This window comes from Schistocerca nitens, chromosome 6 (assembly GCF_023898315.1).
Source record: "Schistocerca nitens isolate TAMUIC-IGC-003100 chromosome 6, iqSchNite1.1, whole genome shotgun sequence".
Lineage (NCBI taxonomy): Eukaryota > Metazoa > Arthropoda > Insecta > Orthoptera > Acrididae > Schistocerca > Schistocerca nitens.
This window is the reverse complement of record NC_064619.1, coordinates 169,990,618-170,007,475: the sequence shown is the minus strand read 5'-3', so window position 1 is coordinate 170,007,475 and position 16,858 is coordinate 169,990,618. Positions and strand designations below refer to the sequence as shown.

Sequence of the window (16,858 nt, the reverse complement as noted above, 5' to 3'; positions counted from 1 at the left end):
ATTATCATCCTGCATAACCCTGTACATGCTTGGAATATGTGTACAAGATGTTTCACTAAGTTACAGATACAGATAGTTGCCCCTTCTCTGTTTTATTTGATAATTAAATATAAAGTACACAGGAGTAAAATTTGTCAGGAGTGTTTTTTCTTATTGTTTCCATACATTTATCAAAACGTTTGGTTACTACCTCCAAACAAATATTTATTGTCACTATGACATAAGAATCAGTCTTATATTTTGATGTGTACAAATGTCAAGAGATCCCAAGACCAGAAGATTTCGTGCAATATGTATTTTCTATTACCAAATGAATAATATTTTAACATGCTGAATTACAAGTAAATGTTTTAACTGTTGTATGCTGTATACAATAAAGTTGCCTTCAAGGGGAAAAACTCAAAGCAGTTTTTTTAAGTTAGAGTTTTCTACTTTAAGTTAGAGTTTACTACATAATCTATTACCTTGAGGCTGTGGCACAGCCTGTGCAGAAAAAGGCTTCCCACTGCTTGTAGGCACAAGCTTGGGCTTTGCTTTGGATCCAGTCCCAGATGATGGCTCAGGCTCTGAAGCTGGCTCGGGTTCAGATTTAGGTTCTGGTTCTGAACTGGGTTCAGGTTCAGAACTGGGTTCAGGTTCAGATTTAGGTTCTGGTTCAGAGCTAGGTTCTGGTTCAGAGCTAGGTTCAGTCTCAGATTTGGGTTCTGGTTCAGAACTAGGTTCAGGATGGGCTGAAGCATTTAATCCAAGCTTTGGTCTAAGCAGGAAAGCAGGCTTTGTAGCTTGAATAGGACCTTGTGATGTTCCTGGCCTTGATTCTTGAGAGGCAGACTGTTGTCCTTGCACAGAAGTCTTGCCTAATGAAAGAGAAATTGTGCAGTGCAGAGATATACAGAAAACACCAACCACCTTTAGCCCTTACAGTACAAGCTTGAAAGCAGTGTTTTATGGCTCAAGATCAACAACAAAATACTACAGGAACAGAAGATCTATCAGTAGAACAACATACAATATTTACATATTTGACTGTGTATAACTGGTTGACAGATTCTATTTCTGTATCACAGGAAAGTCACAGCAAGATTTATAAATACCTAAGTTTTGCTTAGAAAAATTAATTACTGTTGCACACATATGACATGCTTTAAGAGTAATTCACGAATTTTGGTCAGACAAAATTTAAATTTAATGTTAAGATTGCTGCAACAAAAGACATATGAAAAAAATCAAAGTGCTTAAAAAATAAGTTTTCAAAAGAGAGCAATGTGCCATAGTTTCCATAAAATGTTTTAATAAACTACGAACATAGGATGCTGAGATCGCATAATCAAAACTATGTTCAACCACATAAAATAAGGGAGAAATTCCAAAAGCAAACAGGAATCTGAACTTTTAGTGTATTTTTTGTGTTTCCTATCTTAACTTTGCTGTTCTGAAGAAATCCAAGACCTGAGCTATTTTATATATTATTTTGCAGCATGTTTAGATCAGTAATATTATACACCAATGGATTACAGACATAAATTTAAATTAACACACAGAACATGGCCTTTATTTCTTTGCTACAGGAATTTATCCTGAAATGGAAAATTATTACACTGTAGGGAGGATTGTGCATTTTACCTGGTGACTGTTCTACATTTGGTGTTTCTCTCTTCCGGCGACCTGAAAAGGAAGGAAAAAATAAACATACAAATACATTTAATAATTCTTGCATGTTCTATTTAAGGGATTTAATTAATAGTGATTGCTGTATCATTTACCTCTTTTGGCACTGACTCGATAAGATACACTTGTCTTCTGGACAGATACTCCTTGGTCACTTGGGACAGTACTTGATTCAGGAATTTCTTCCAGTTTTGTTTCTCTTGATGACACTACCTAAATAAAAGCAATTAGAACAAAAAGGAGTTATGAATTCTTTAATAATATAATTGTTTACATTACTTGTGAATGAAAAGTAACCAAACGTAAACAAATGTGGTATATCTGTGAGTGTCATGCTGAATTTAAATTGCCATATGCACTCATAAATATTATGGCTTGATTGAAATAATTTTATTTTTACAGTAGTTAACTGAACACAGCATCCAATAATATTTTATTTAGACTTTAATACCCTTAATGCTCTTCCACAGTTACTGTTGCTTTGCAATTAATTTGTGTGTGCTAAGATTCTCCCTTCCCTTCAGCCCTAAGGCTTTTACTCTTTTCATTTCCTGTACCTACCTTAACCTTCTGAAGAACTCGTTTTGAAAATTCTGAAAGCACTGAATTCAAATGTATTTTTTAATTAGCGCATATTGTCAGGTAATTTTACTTCTTCTAGTTGAAATGCATCTCTACACCACATTCCCAACAAACGATTTTTAATGTTAACTGACTAAAACATATAAATTCAGTTAAGAAGTGAAGGAGCTGTCAAATCACTAAGAGGCAGAAAGACTGACCATCGTTTACCTTCAGTAGGCACAACTCCCAGTACAGCTAACAGAAACACTTAAATTGGTTAATAATACTCCTATTTTTTGCACAATTCATTACCACTCCTGGAATGAAAGAGAGAAGGTTGAAAAGTGGCAGAGGGCAGGTCACTCACACTCTAGATTGAGAAGGATGACAAAGATGTAGGAAAGGTCATATTCTGTGTCTTCTGAAAGAAGACTGACATCAGCATCCTTTATCTGGATAAAGGCTTCACTGTTGTGATATATGACCATGACAGAATGCAGCAGTGGGACTTTGTCTGCTCTTACCCACTGTAACAAGCAAAAGCATGTCATAATGACCCCACTCTTTCCATCCAGACTGAGAAACAAAGGCTGTTAAGAACTCTAGGGCCTTCATGATGGCTCATAGCTACCTTCCTGACAGACGCACCCCCATTTTCTACCAGAAACACAACCTCCCTAGTAATACCGTTGTAGCAGTAATCTTCAAACCTCCAACCAAACACCTCTAGCTGTACAGAAAGTCTCCCATGTTACATAAAAGACACCAACCCCTTCCTAAAACATCTCAAATCCATTCTCACTCCTCACTTTGAAAATTTTATCAGCACCAATGTGATCTTTCTTACACCTACATCCCACATCAACATGACCTCTTATGTCCTTTAGCACTTTTGTTTATTGTCACAATAGGAAATTTCATCCTCACCAACAACTGCTTCGCCTTTGAGGACCAGACAAACAAAAAAAATTGGGGAGGGGGGGGGGGGGGAGGGGGAGGGGATTAATTATGTATCCTTGTGTTCTGAGCTCATAGTGAAAAGTAACACCTTTGTGCCTCAAACCACATTAACTTCTTTGCCTAAAGTAAATTCACCTGACCCTTCTCCAAAAACAGAGCTACTTTCATGGATGTTGACCTCAATGTCACTGAGGACGAAATTCGAATATGAGTCCACATCAAACCAACCAGAAAGAACAGTATCTCCACTTCAACAGCTGCCATCACTTCCATGTCAACATTTCCTTTCCTACAGCCTAAGTATTTATGCTAAATTTATCTCTTCTAACAATAAATTCTTCGATGCTTAGTCATCTCTCAAGCTGTCTCCTTCTCCATCCCTCCACCCAATATTGCCCCTCTTTGAAAAGTGTCATAAGCATCCTACTCATCACCCAGTACCATCTAGGCTTTTTAATGCCCCAATATATCACTCTTTCTGAAATTGAGCACTGAAATGAGATGGTCTCTCCCAGATATGCTTTCCACACCATCCACTGTTTGCCGGCCATCACTCTCCTAATTTGCACGACACCCTTGTCAAACTATGTCCTAACAGTCTTCACCTACAACTGTTCCCATTGTAGCATTTGCTTTACAGACTCACCCACAAGCACTCAACATGAGAAACTACTCAAGTTGTATACTATTGCTAGATGGATGGATATCCAGCTAGCTAGCTACCCTTCCATACATACATACAAACATCTCCTCTCTCTTTTCCTCTTTCTCCTTTTTTCTGTTATTTAACTGCATTATTCCACTTTTTCATTTTCTCTTCCCTTTTTTACTTCTCATTCTGTTTCTTCTATCATCTTTGAAAGGAAGATAGTACATTATTATGTAGTGTGCTACCTTTAACCAATTACATTCCCTTACACTTGTCCCATCATCTTCCCTTCTAAAAATAAAAAATAAATAAAAATTTCAAAAAAAGAAGTAGGTTCCTCTCCATGTGAGGTCCTGCTCCTGCCCGACTTTCTCAACCTCCCATTACACCCTGCCCTTCACTCTGAAGAAGGAAATATTGTTCTGAATGTAAGGCATGTTGGTTTTGTTTTTAAGTGTTTTATCAGTGGTACTGACAATTATGCCTGTTGAATTACATAATATACAAATTGAGAGGTAATTTAATTTTTACTTCTAAGTTGATGCTTCCCAGGAAAAACACCAATGTTCACCATGCTGAGAAAGAAGAGTGAATTACAGAATTTGCTGGTATCAAGATCAGTGTAAGATGTTCCTTACTAGTTTAAAAGGGACAGTGTACATTTCACAAAGCACAAAAGGCTAATTTAAATAATTTCCCACCCAATGATGATTATAGTGTGAACACTGAAATGTGTAGAGCATTCAATAAGTTAATGACAGATGTTAGAAACTTGTCAGTCACACCCCTCAAAGGTGCAGTCCATTATGGACTAAATTAAAAAATCTTGCCTTCTCAGAATGGTAAAATTTAATATGATTCTAAATAAAAAGTTTGGATTCAGTCCTTACATTTAATGTCTGGTGAATTTCATAGTCTCAGAGATACATTCTGTCAGCAAGCAAAGAAGTTCCTGAAAATCCTTACAGTTCATTAAGTAATAATAGTGTTGTCACAATGAAAGCAATAGTAAAAGAAGATTAGTGTTTTACATGGAGAAAAACACAGGAACCTCTAAACACTCAACCAGCTGCAATGCTGATCGCAATGAAAAATCACCTGATACCTGTGAATTTAAACAGTGACAAGATTGCATCAGTGTGCACCAAGTGAGGTGGTACAGTAGTTAAATTGCTAGAATTACATCCAGGTAAAGGGGGCTGAAAATCCCCAGCCAGTCATTCTTCCCTAAATCACTAACAGAGAATGCTGTAATTGTTACTTTAAAAAGGAAACAGATGATTACCTTCCAAACTTTTGTCTAACCCAAGCTTACGTTTCATCTCTAATGAACTAATTAATGAAGGTATTACACCCTAATCTTCCTATTTCTTGTTACATCTGTTCTTACATTAATAAAAGAAAAGCAGTCCCATTGATGTTACATGCTACTGAAGTACAAGACAGATCAAATTTAAGGGCATTTCAGTGACAATTTTTAAAAAATCTGAATATACTGCTATAATCAAGAAAAACAGTTGATAAAATAATGTTTTCAATCTCTCTCTTCATCATGTTAAGTGCATCTTTCTTTTGAAGTAAAATTTTCTGTGACAGTGTTTTTAGTGAGCTTGTCTATTGTCTCAATAATTGAGTATTTCACAAAGAGAGAAATTCTTAAGTCTGCCTGCACCAGTTGTTTATACATTTTTGCTATAGGCCAAGGTTGGGCATTCACTGCTTGATGTTACATGATGACAATACAACAATATGAATTTTACATTTTGTGAAAAAAATCAAACTTTGAACATACACTGTCGTGACTATTTCCAGTCTAGATGCTGTATGACTTTGAACTGTTTGCAAAAGTCAAGTGAAGTTCTAGGGATGTCAGTCTGAAAAACCAGAAAGTGCCCTTGCAACTTCATCTTAAGACATAAAGAAGAGAAAAGCACACAATAAAACAGTTAATGGTTAAATTTGAAGACTAAAATTTACTGATATACAGAGAAAGAAGTTCGAAAAATTCTAGAGCTTTACATAAAAGGCTGAGTGTCTGTCAACCAAAATAAAATTAATTACAATACATTGTATTATCTACCTTTTTTTCTTTTTTTTTCACATGACACACTGAAAGCAGTCAGGCAGATGCAGTATTTCTCAATTTCTGAAAAGCACTTGGTTTAATATTGTACCTACTCTTATTATCAAAAGTGCAATGTATGGGTATACAGCAAAATTTTTAACTGAATTGAGGATTTTTTGAAAGGCAGTATGCAGCATGTTATCTTGGATAGAAAGTAATCAACAGATGTAGAAGTAACTTCAAGTGTGCCCAGGGGAACTATATTGGGATCCTTGCTGTTCACGTTTTGCGTAAATTACCCTGTGGACAATACTTATAGTAACCTCAGACTTTCCACAGGTGATGCAGTTATCTATTAAATAGTACTGTCCGGTAGAAACAGCACAAATATCCTGTCAGATCTTGATAAGATTTCAAATTTGTGCAAAGACTGGCAACTTGCTTTAAATGTTCAGAAATGTAAAATCGTGCACGCCATAAAAAATAAATAAATAAATAAATAAATAAAAGTATAGTATCCTACAACCTTAATATCTTTATGTGTCACAGTTCGAATTGGTCAACTCATATAAATACCTGGATGTAACAGTTTGTAGGGACATGAAATGGAGCTAAGACATAGTCTCAGTCATACATAAAGTAGATGGTGGACTGCAGCTCAGCTGTAGAATACTACGGAAATGCAATCAGTCTACAAAGGAGGCTGCGAACAAAGCACTCATGCAATCCATCCTACAACATTGCTCAAGTGTGTGGGACGCATACCAAATAGGGCTAACAGGGGATACTGAATGGATACGAAGAAGGATAGCACAAATGGTCAGAGGTTTGATTGAACCATGAGAGAGTGTCACTAAGATGTTGAAAAACCTGAGCTGGTTGAAGATTGAACACTGATGCTAACCACCCTGAGAAGGGCTACTTATAAAATTTCTTTAATCGACTTTTAAGTGGCAACTCTAGGAATATATGAGTATTACAACCCCCAATATATTGCTCACATAGAGATGGCAAAGACAAGATTAGACTAATAAAAGTAAGCACTGAGGCATTTAAGCAATAATTCTTCCTGTGATAAGTACATGAGTGGGACAGGAGATAGCACGAATAACTGGTACAACGGGATAGGCCTCTGTCATGCACTTCACAGCAGTTTGCAGAGTATAGATTGAGACATAGTTCTAATATTTAAAAAAATTTATTTAATACAATTATTTCACACAAATTACTGATTTCTGTAATGCTGTACTACTTTATTAAATGCCACACACACACACACACACACACACACACACACACACACACACAGAAAACATTAACTGCTCTAGCATGCCAACAAGATTCTACATAACAGTTGAATTTTTTTGTCAAACTGTACCTCATGTACTCAATGTATTTTGGCTACTGTATTTTCTAGTAATGACTAAAATTTTCAAATAACACTCACTTTATTGGTAACATTTCTGGACGGTTGCTGAGTTGTACTTGTCTGTGACACATCAGAAAGATTGGATGCACTGCTTGGTGCTGGCTTAGCAGTAGGCTTTAGTTCACTGCTGTGTTCTGTTTCACTGCTTGGTTCCGGTTCACTGCTTGGTTCCGGTTCACTACTTGGTTCCGGCACACTGCTGGGTTCTGGTGCACTGCTGGGTTCCGGTGCACTGCTGGGTTCAGGTGCACTGCTGGGTTCAGGCACACTGCTGGGCTCTGGTTCACTGCTGGGCTCTGGTTCACTGCTTGGTGCTGGTTCACTGGTTGGTTCCAGAGCTGCAGTAGTGTTTGATTTTCTGAGACCAGGAGGTTTTGTGTTTGCTAACTTTGGTTTCCGAAGAAATAATGTAGGCTTTGTGCTCGATGCCGAAGGTTCTGGTTCACTTGTTGGTTCCGGCTCAGTGGATGGTTCTGGCTCACTGCTAGGTTCTGGTTCTGGTTCAGCTGTTTACACACAAAATAAGCCTGAGATAGGTAGTAGATGGCAGATAAATAAACACTCATCATTCATCACATTGCTAAATAGAACAGTGCCTGGCACAGTTCCTGAAAAGTATTGTTATAACCAATTCCCAAGTATTATATAATTAGACATATAAAAAATCTAATCACCAAATGGTGACAGGAGAAAACTTACATAAAAGATATGGAAATGTGCAAGTTTTCATAGCCAATGGCTTCTTCTTCTGGCAGAAGTGTTGAAGGGAAAGGAACAGGGATGAAGAAAAGGACTGGTGAGATTTAGGAAATGGGGGAGTTATTATTTATTTACTTATTTTATTCATCATCCAAAAGGTAACACATGTGATATAGGATTTGTCATTAGAATGTTTACATGTTAACACGTGATAACAAACATAACATAATAAACAGGCAAAGCAAATTACATACCCATAATACATTAACAGAGAACAAACACAAAGTACACAAAAAATGCATATTAATGACAAACATATGTAGGGCATTAAGTGGGTCACGGGAGACTTACCAGACTTACCAGACCTCTCCCCATTTCCTAAACCTTGCTAGTCCTTTTCCTACCTCCCTCTTTCTTTCCATGCAACTCTTCTGCAACTCTTCTGGCAGAAGAAGGAGCCAGTAACTCCAAAAGCTTGCACAGTTCGAGAACATTTATATATGTTTTCTCCTGCTGCCGCTTGGTGACTAGATTTTTTATCAATCCAATTATACTATATTTTCAAACATTGATTATTTTGTTGACATATCAATTCCTACACACTACTTTTGTCTGTGGCATTTTAATGCACTTCTTAGACAAAACATACTAGTCCTCACTATTCAAAAGACAACAAATATCTGCTTTCACTGATAACTACACTGGCAGACAATCAAGGGAAGTAGTCAGACAAAGATTCAGTGAATCACTCCATGCTGCTCTATAAATTAGAGAGATATGGGATCAGCGGGAGTGCCCTCCAGTGGCCAACCTCATATTTGACAAACAGGAAGCAAAGAGTTATAACAATATCTAACTCTGCAAATTACTCATCGAAAGGGTAAACTATCTCACTAGGTGTCCCACAGGGCTCAGTTTTGGGACCAATTCTCTTCCTGTTTTATATAAATGATTTACCCTTGAATATTAACGGAAAGTCAGTCCTATTTGCAGATGACACTTCAGTATTGACTGAAAAAAATAGTTCTGCAGAAATTGCTGACTGTGTTGTAAACACCTTGGATTCTCTGGAAGCCTGGTTTCAACCAAATGGTCTGAAACTAAACATTACAAAAACACAACTCACACAGTTCAAAACAAAACAATCAAAACCAAGTCAGATCTATGTCCTACATAAAAATGAGAAGACAGAACCAGCAAGCACAGTGAAATTCTTAGGAGTAAATTTGGATGAAAACTTAAGCTGGCAGGCTCACCCAGAATATTTAGTTAACAAACAAAATAGCTTTTCTTTTTCAATGGGAATGTTACATGATGTAATACTCATGGACAGCCGAAAAATTGTGTACCATAGTTACTTCGAATGTGTCAAAAGATATGGCATAATTTTTTGGGGTAATTCAAGTTATATGGTATGGATATTAAAACTTGAAAAAGAATCATTAGGAAGATGTGTGCCACACATCCAAGAACCTCATGTTACCCGTTGTTTAAAAGACTAAATATATTATCTGTCCGATCACTATACATTTTTGAAATTCTAATTTTCCTGTGCAGTAAACCTGAACTTTTCAAAGAATTTCACTTCAAACACACTTACACAAATAGTCAAAAAACAAAATTTTATGCTCCCTCCACACTGATTAAAGCTATATTCCATGACTTCTCAATACATGAGCACGTAAATATGCAATAAATTAAAGGGCTGTGATATTCTGAGCATGGAAATTGGTCATCTAAACAAAAAATTACATGAAGTCTTAGTGGACAATGTTATTATTCAGTGGAGGAGTTTATGAATGATGAGGTGATAATTTAAGCAAGGCAATTAATATCTCTGTAAAAAAAAACGTAAAAGTATTGTACTGCTAGAAAATTCTTTGATAACTATATTTGTTATTATTTTTAAGCCTGTAAACTAAATCCCTAAAATTATATATTGACATGTATGCAGTACAACAGATCACAAGATCTGAATATTGTATGTTATGAGATGAAATTAATCAAATCAAATCAAAACCAGCACTGTATCCATGTCACGGGGAACCAAATGCTGGCGATGAACCAACTGTCACTCTTCGGGTGAACGTTCTGCCCTCCTTGCCAGCCTTTATGCTGTCCACAGTTGATCAGCTGTATTATTTGGATTTAGCTTCAAACTCACTCTCTTGGCTTCTCTTTTGGACAGTTTGACAGTGGCCACTTATGTATTGATGAACCTTGCATTTCTCACCATTTAGATTAGCTTGCAACTCAACGGGTTGGCCACTAGCATATGATGATTTGGTTCAAAATGTAAGTCTAGATACTGTGTACTAACCCCTGTGGGTAACTGTTGTTCATAAAAAGAAGTGTGCGTCAGCAGTAACACACAATTGGTGATTGATGTTATGATTTGGAATCATTAACAATACAAAATAAAGTGTCAAGGCCAAAATGGACCTGTATTTCTCGAAATGTATGGGAAATTAGGGGAAAAAAAAGAAATGATCTTGTGGCGTTGATGGCCCAGAGGCCCCATCTGGGGAAGTTCGGCTGCTGAATTGCAAGTCTTATTTCAGGTGACACCACATTGGGCGACTTGCATATCGGTGATGATGAAATGATGAAGAGGACAAACACAGTACACAAGTGGAGAAAATCTAAAACCTGACCGGGAATTGAAACCGACCCCCTTGCATGGGAGGCAAACACCGTAACCACTCAGCTAAGCGGGTGGACGGAAAATAGAAAAATAGTAGCAACAGCATCAGCAGAAAATAGTCCTGTTACAGTAACTGATGCAACAAGACACCAACAACAGTAGCTGATACTTCTCTAAGATAAACACAGATGACACATGTCTGCAGTTACTGTCAGATGAGGAGTCACAGAGAGTTATGGTAAAAATACACTGTTTGGTATGTATTGCTGTAAACATTTCTCCTTCAGCTATACCAGTACACCTGGAACTTTCCCACTGGTAACATGCCAGGCTTGAATGGGCTGTGCAACACTCCAGAATGAGGTTGGAGATGGGTAGCTAGCAGCTCAGTGTGAAGTAATACGTTTGGTGGTTAGGAATGTCGAGAGGGATGGGTGGCAAGTGCACAGGCTAGACATGTGACACATGGGTACTGGAGCCAGTGAGGTGTGGCAAATGATGAAGATGACGTGAAGAAAGGGGTGACAGGGCAGATGAAAGGGATACCAACAGTTTCCCCTTCCTCTGTCCTATCAGCCCCTACTAATCCAACTTCCCCTTCATTTTCGTAATGTGCCACACCTCAGCAGCTCCAGTACACATTTATCTCCCACCCCTCCCTCTCCATATTCCCAGCCACCAAACTTACTGCTTCCCTCTGTGCCACTAGCTATCCTTCCCCAAACCTTCTCCCTGCTTCCCACCTCTCCCCCCTCCCCTGTACCCACCCCACCCGACACAGCTCCCACCTTACCCTAGTCCTGTGTGTGTGTGTGTGTGTGTGTGTGTGTGTGTGTGTGTGTTTGTACTCTAGCTCGCCAAATGATTTGCCAAATGATTTATTCCAAAAGCTAGCAAGTTCCTGTTTTGTGTGTGCCTGTTGACGAATCAACACTTCCGTTATTTGGTGAGTGTTCTCCTACATTATCAACTCCGGCAACAGACAAATGCAGTTATGTTTGAAAATGTAAATTTATATCTTGTATCTATGCATACCATCCACAACAGGGCTTATAGTAATGTGTACAGGATCTGATAACCCACCTGCAGGTGTTGTGACTGGTGGTGTCACAATGACAGTGTCCTTAATTTCTGGGAAGTTGCGGCATGTTGCAGTTAGAGAACGAGGTCTCCAACCCAGTCCCACCCAACTGGTACCATTGACAACCAAAACAGCTTCCAGTTCCTTCTGTTCCTTAAATATTCGCCAGTAGAGAGTAACATCAGCACTCATGTTTCGCTGGGTGTACTGTGTAAAATCTATTTCTGTAGTCCGCACAGGTGATCCTGAACAATAAAAAATTTTATTGGTAGAAGCACAGAGCAATGATAAATTCATACACACATCAAAAAGAATTTTGCATCACCTTGGTTTTGAGAATTCCAGAACCTGTACAGAAAATTGGAATGGAGATTAACATAAACATCATTTCCGCCCTTTGTATTGCTCATGAAAACCACATGTTGCATGTTGTACCATCATACAATGAGACCTTCAGACATGGTGGTGCAGATTGCTGTACACACTGGTACCCATAATACCCAGTAGCATGTCCTCTTGCACTGATGCATGCCTGTATTCGTCGTGGCATACTATCCACAAGTTCATCAAGTCACTGTTGGTCCAGATTGTCCCACTCCTCACTGGCGATTCGACATAGATCCCTCAGAGTGATTGGTGGGTTATGTTGTCCATAAACAGCCCTTTTCAATCTATCCCCAGCATGTTTGATAGGGTTCATGTCTGGAGAACATGTTGGCCGCTCTAGTCGAGTGATGTCGTTATCCTAAAGGAAGTCATTGACAATATGTGCACGATGGGGGCATCCATGAAGACGAATGCCTCACCAATATGCTGGCAACATGGTTGCACTATCGGTCGTAGGATGGCATTCATATATCATACAGCCGTTCGACTACTTCCATGACCACCAGCGGCATACGTTGGCCTCACATAATGCCACCCCAAAACAGCAGGGAACCTCCACCTTGCTGCACTCACTGGATAGTCTGTCTAAGGTGTTCAGCCTGACCGGGTTGCATCCAAACATGTCTTCGACGATTGTCTGGTTGAAGGCATATGCGATACTCATCGGTGAAGAGAACGTGATGTCGGTCCTAAGCGGTCCATTCGACTTGTTGTTGGGCCCATCTGTACCGCAATACATGGTGTCGTAGTTGCAAAGATTGACCTCACCATGGATGTTGGGAGTGAAGCTGCGCATCATGCAGCATATTGCACACAGTTCGAGCCATAACACAATGTCCTGTGGCTGCACAAAAAGCATTATTCAACGTGGAAGCATTGCTGTCAGGGTTCCTCCGAGCCATAATCCATAGGTAGTAGTCATCCACTGCAGTAGTAGCCCTTGGGCGGCCTGAGCGAGGCATGTCATTGACAGTACCTGTCTCTCTGTATCTCCTCTATACCTGAAACATCGCTTTGGTTCACTCTGAGATACCTGGACACTTCCCTTATTGAGAGCCTTTCCTGGCACAAAGTAACGATGAGGACATGATCGAACCATGGTATTGACTGTCTAGGCATGACTGAGCTACAGACAACACGAGCCATGTACCTCCTTCCCGTTGGAAAGACTGAAGCTGATCGGCTGTAGGACCCCCTCCGTCTAATAGGCAGTGCTCATGCATGGTTGTTTACATCTTTGGGTGGGTTTAGTAACATCTCTGAACTGTCAAAGGAACTGTGTCTGTGAAACAATATCCACAGTCAACATCTGTCTTCAGGAGTTCAGGGAAGTGGGGTGATGCAAAACTTTTTTTGATGTAAGTATTATAACAAGAAGTGGAAGAACTTTTCTGTAGCAAATTTGTACCCTATTAATTTTGCACTGAAACTACATAAATTACATTTCAGACATCAAAAATTCCTACAGTATTACCAGTATTTATTTGTTAGTGGATTCTTTTTCTTTTTGGGTAAAGTGCACAGCTACGTTACTGTAAAGTTTTTATGGGTGACATCTATCGCTGTTGTAACATTATTCTAATTTTCAACATTTTTCAAGGCACCTGCAAGTTCTGGTTATGGGGTAGTAGTGCTAATGGGTTGGTAATACCAGAAACATTTTGCAAGCTATAAATAAATATATTTCTGATGTACGTAAAATACTAACACAGCAGAAGTGTTACAGTGAGAATTTATCTTGTCACATTGCAAAAAATGCTCTATTATGTCTCTAAGCTCAATGTTTTCAGTACATAGTATTGTATATTTATTGGTCCTATGAATCATACAGGGGTACATAATGATATAGGACAAGTCAAATAATTTGCAATAAAGTTTAACAGAAAAACTGTTGTTTGTTGTACTTAACAAAAATCCCAAAAAATTAATTTGCTTTCATAAAGTTAAAATGTTAAATTTTTCACAACATAGATCTAAATTTAAATTTACACTGGCACTCAAAATATGTACTTGACAGAACATAACAGGTACAGAACATACAATGTACAGTACCATGAAATATTTTTTTAATCACTTCATGAGCTGGAGCATGGAAAAATAGTATTACATTTATAACACTCTTGATGCTCTGATAAATGTAAAACTGTATTCACAATTTACATTTGAATGCCAAGTCTGTAGCTAGCTTATGCTGTAATGTTCCAAAGTGGAAATTGGTTTCCAAAATTTTTCAAACATTTTTCCATGAGACAATTTGGAGCTTTAAACATGAGCCAGTTCAAACTAAGTTTCGAAAATTTCTCAAGCATTTTTCCTCAAGATAGTTTGGATCTCCAAACATCAGCCAGTTCAAACTTCTCAGTACTCTTGACCAACATTGCGAGTACACTTATGAATGACAAGCAAGTCAGTGACAAGTATTTTGTCCTTTTGTGCTCACACCACTGACGTCACCAACCACAACTTATTGTCCCTCACTGCCTATTACTCCTCTTAATTGCATGGATCTCTGACACAGCAGTGAAATGGCAGCCTGAAGGGGAATGGCACACTGTGTCATACATATAATGTTCCCTGCAGGCCTCCTTGGTGGTCTGGTCTGCTTGTACACTTTTCCAAGTCCAACATGCCCCAATACCTGGCAGAATAATACCTGCTTACCCCATTGTTAAAGGAAATACAGTTGGTCATGTATGAGCTGGGCCACTTTCTTTGCTTAGTACTTGCACTGCAAAGACTGTAGGGCACTAAGAAAATCAGAGCAGATGAGAAACTATTTGCCCCGTAAACACCTCGTCTGATCCAGTGCCTCCAGCATAGCAAGCAGCTCTGCAGTAAACACCCCATCTCTATGCAATCTCTCTTCTGATTCATTACTCTAAAATAATTCTGGGCCTCTGCAGAAGCCAAGGTGATCTGCTCCAACCTTGGTGTAAAACTTTAAAATCAACCACACCCAACTCTAAAAGGCAATCAATCCTTCACATGAGTCTCATAGGGCTCATTGTTAGTTGCCAATAATGAAAAACCTAGGCAATGATAGGGAATACAGGTGTTTTTGGTGTGGGTGTTGATTTATAGGTCTGTCGTACCATGAGAAGTTGTTGCCTGAAATGAAGCAGTGGATCAGCAGCCTCAGCACAGAGGCTCGGTATGGGGCTGGTTCTAAAGGCCCCAGGGGCCACCCTAAGTCCTTCAATGTACACCACATCCAACATCTTTAAATAAGATGGTGTTACAGATCCACAAACCATGCACTCATAAATCAAGCCGAGATTGCATGAAGGCTCTGTAAAACCAGTAAAAAAAATGGCTCTGAGCACTATGGGACTTGACATCTGAGGTCATCAGTCCCCTAGAACTTACTTAGAACTACTTAAACCTAACTAACTTAAGGACATCACACACATCCATGCCCAAAGCAGGATTCAAACCTGCGACTGTAGCTGTTGTGCGGCTCCAGACTGAAGTGCCTAGAACTGCTCAGCCACATCACACAGAGCAAAACTAGTCAGACACATTCAGTCTGCTCCCCATGAATTCTGAGTCAGACCCTTCAAAATACATTCAAGGGAATGTCTTTTCAGGTTCCTAAGATGTCGCAACCATATAAATTTATAGTCAAATGTGAGACCCAGAAATCACACTGTTTCTTTAAAATTAAGGACAGTGTTCCCTCATCCTCAGTTTAGGAACGTTTGAAACAGAATGAGAACAGTTAAAAAGAACACACCCTGGCCTCTCAGTTGAGTATTTAAAAACCCTCTTCTCCTCCCATTCGTACAACCATCGAAGAGTTAGTTGTAAGTAACGAGTTTTTGTTGTGTGACTTGACGAGGAACAAAGGACAGAGAAGTCATCAACAGACAAAGAACATTGGACAGAACATTTAAGTACTGATTTGTTATTATTAATAGTGATGATAAAGATAGTCATACCAAAAACACAGCCTTGAGGGACACTGTTCTCCTGCTCAAGCTGATGAGAGAGGATGTCACTGAGTCAGTACCTAAAGTAGCATGGCGACAGGAAGGACCACATAAAGGTGGGAAGACACCCTCGAAAACCCCATTCATGGAGCTGCATGAGGATAACGTGTCTCCAGGTAGTATCATATGGCAAAAGCCTTGCCACTGTGGTAACACTGATTCCTGACAGATCACTAAAGTTAAGCACTGTCAGGCTTGGCTATCACTTAGATGAATGACCAGCGGGGTCTACCGAGTGCAGTTAGCAAGTGGGTTGCACTCACCCCTTGTAAGACCAATTGAGAGCTACTCAACTGAGAAGCAGTGGCTCTGATCATAAAACTGACAATGGCGAGGAGCTGTGCGCTGACCACATGCTGCTCCATATCCGCATACAGTGACACATGTTGGCTGAAGACAAAACAGTGGTCATTCGATGTCATTGGGCCTTCTGAAGCCTGTTCAGATGGTACACCTTTTGCCAGTACAGTAAATCCTGTTCCACGGACACTTCCAGGAGGGCCAGGTTATCAAAGGTGAAGGTATATCTCCTGTGCCCCGCCGCCCCCGCCCCCCAAAGTGACTTAATAAAGATGTTTAAAATCAATGGTAGAGTACAAGTGACAAAGAGGATAGTTAGAATGAATAGAGAATAGAGAAGTAAAAAAGTACATCCACAAAGGAAAAAAATTAAATCTCAGAGGAAATATGTGAGGAAGTTAATTATTTCATGGGGATGCACAA

At 39.0% G+C, this 16,858-nt stretch overlaps 1 protein-coding gene across 3 annotated transcripts in view; it reads right to left on the bottom strand.

The window, feature by feature from the left end:
* Positions 1–16,858, bottom strand: part of LOC126263750 (uncharacterized) — a 498,031-nt gene that overhangs the window by 67,717 nt on the left and 413,456 nt on the right. For 2 of the 3 annotated variants that reach the window (XM_049960935.1, XM_049960936.1), the window contains exons 7-11: positions 11,762–12,004; positions 7,354–7,841; positions 1,764–1,881; positions 1,624–1,665; positions 465–857 (exon numbers count right to left, since the gene is read on the bottom strand). In XM_049960935.1, coding sequence (XP_049816892.1) covers positions 465–857; positions 1,624–1,665; positions 1,764–1,881; positions 7,354–7,841; positions 11,762–12,004 — 1,284 coding nt within the window. The remainder of the gene's footprint in view (positions 1–464; positions 858–1,623; positions 1,666–1,763; positions 1,882–7,353; positions 7,842–11,761; positions 12,005–16,858) is intronic. The other variant, XM_049960937.1, reaches the window with a different exon arrangement.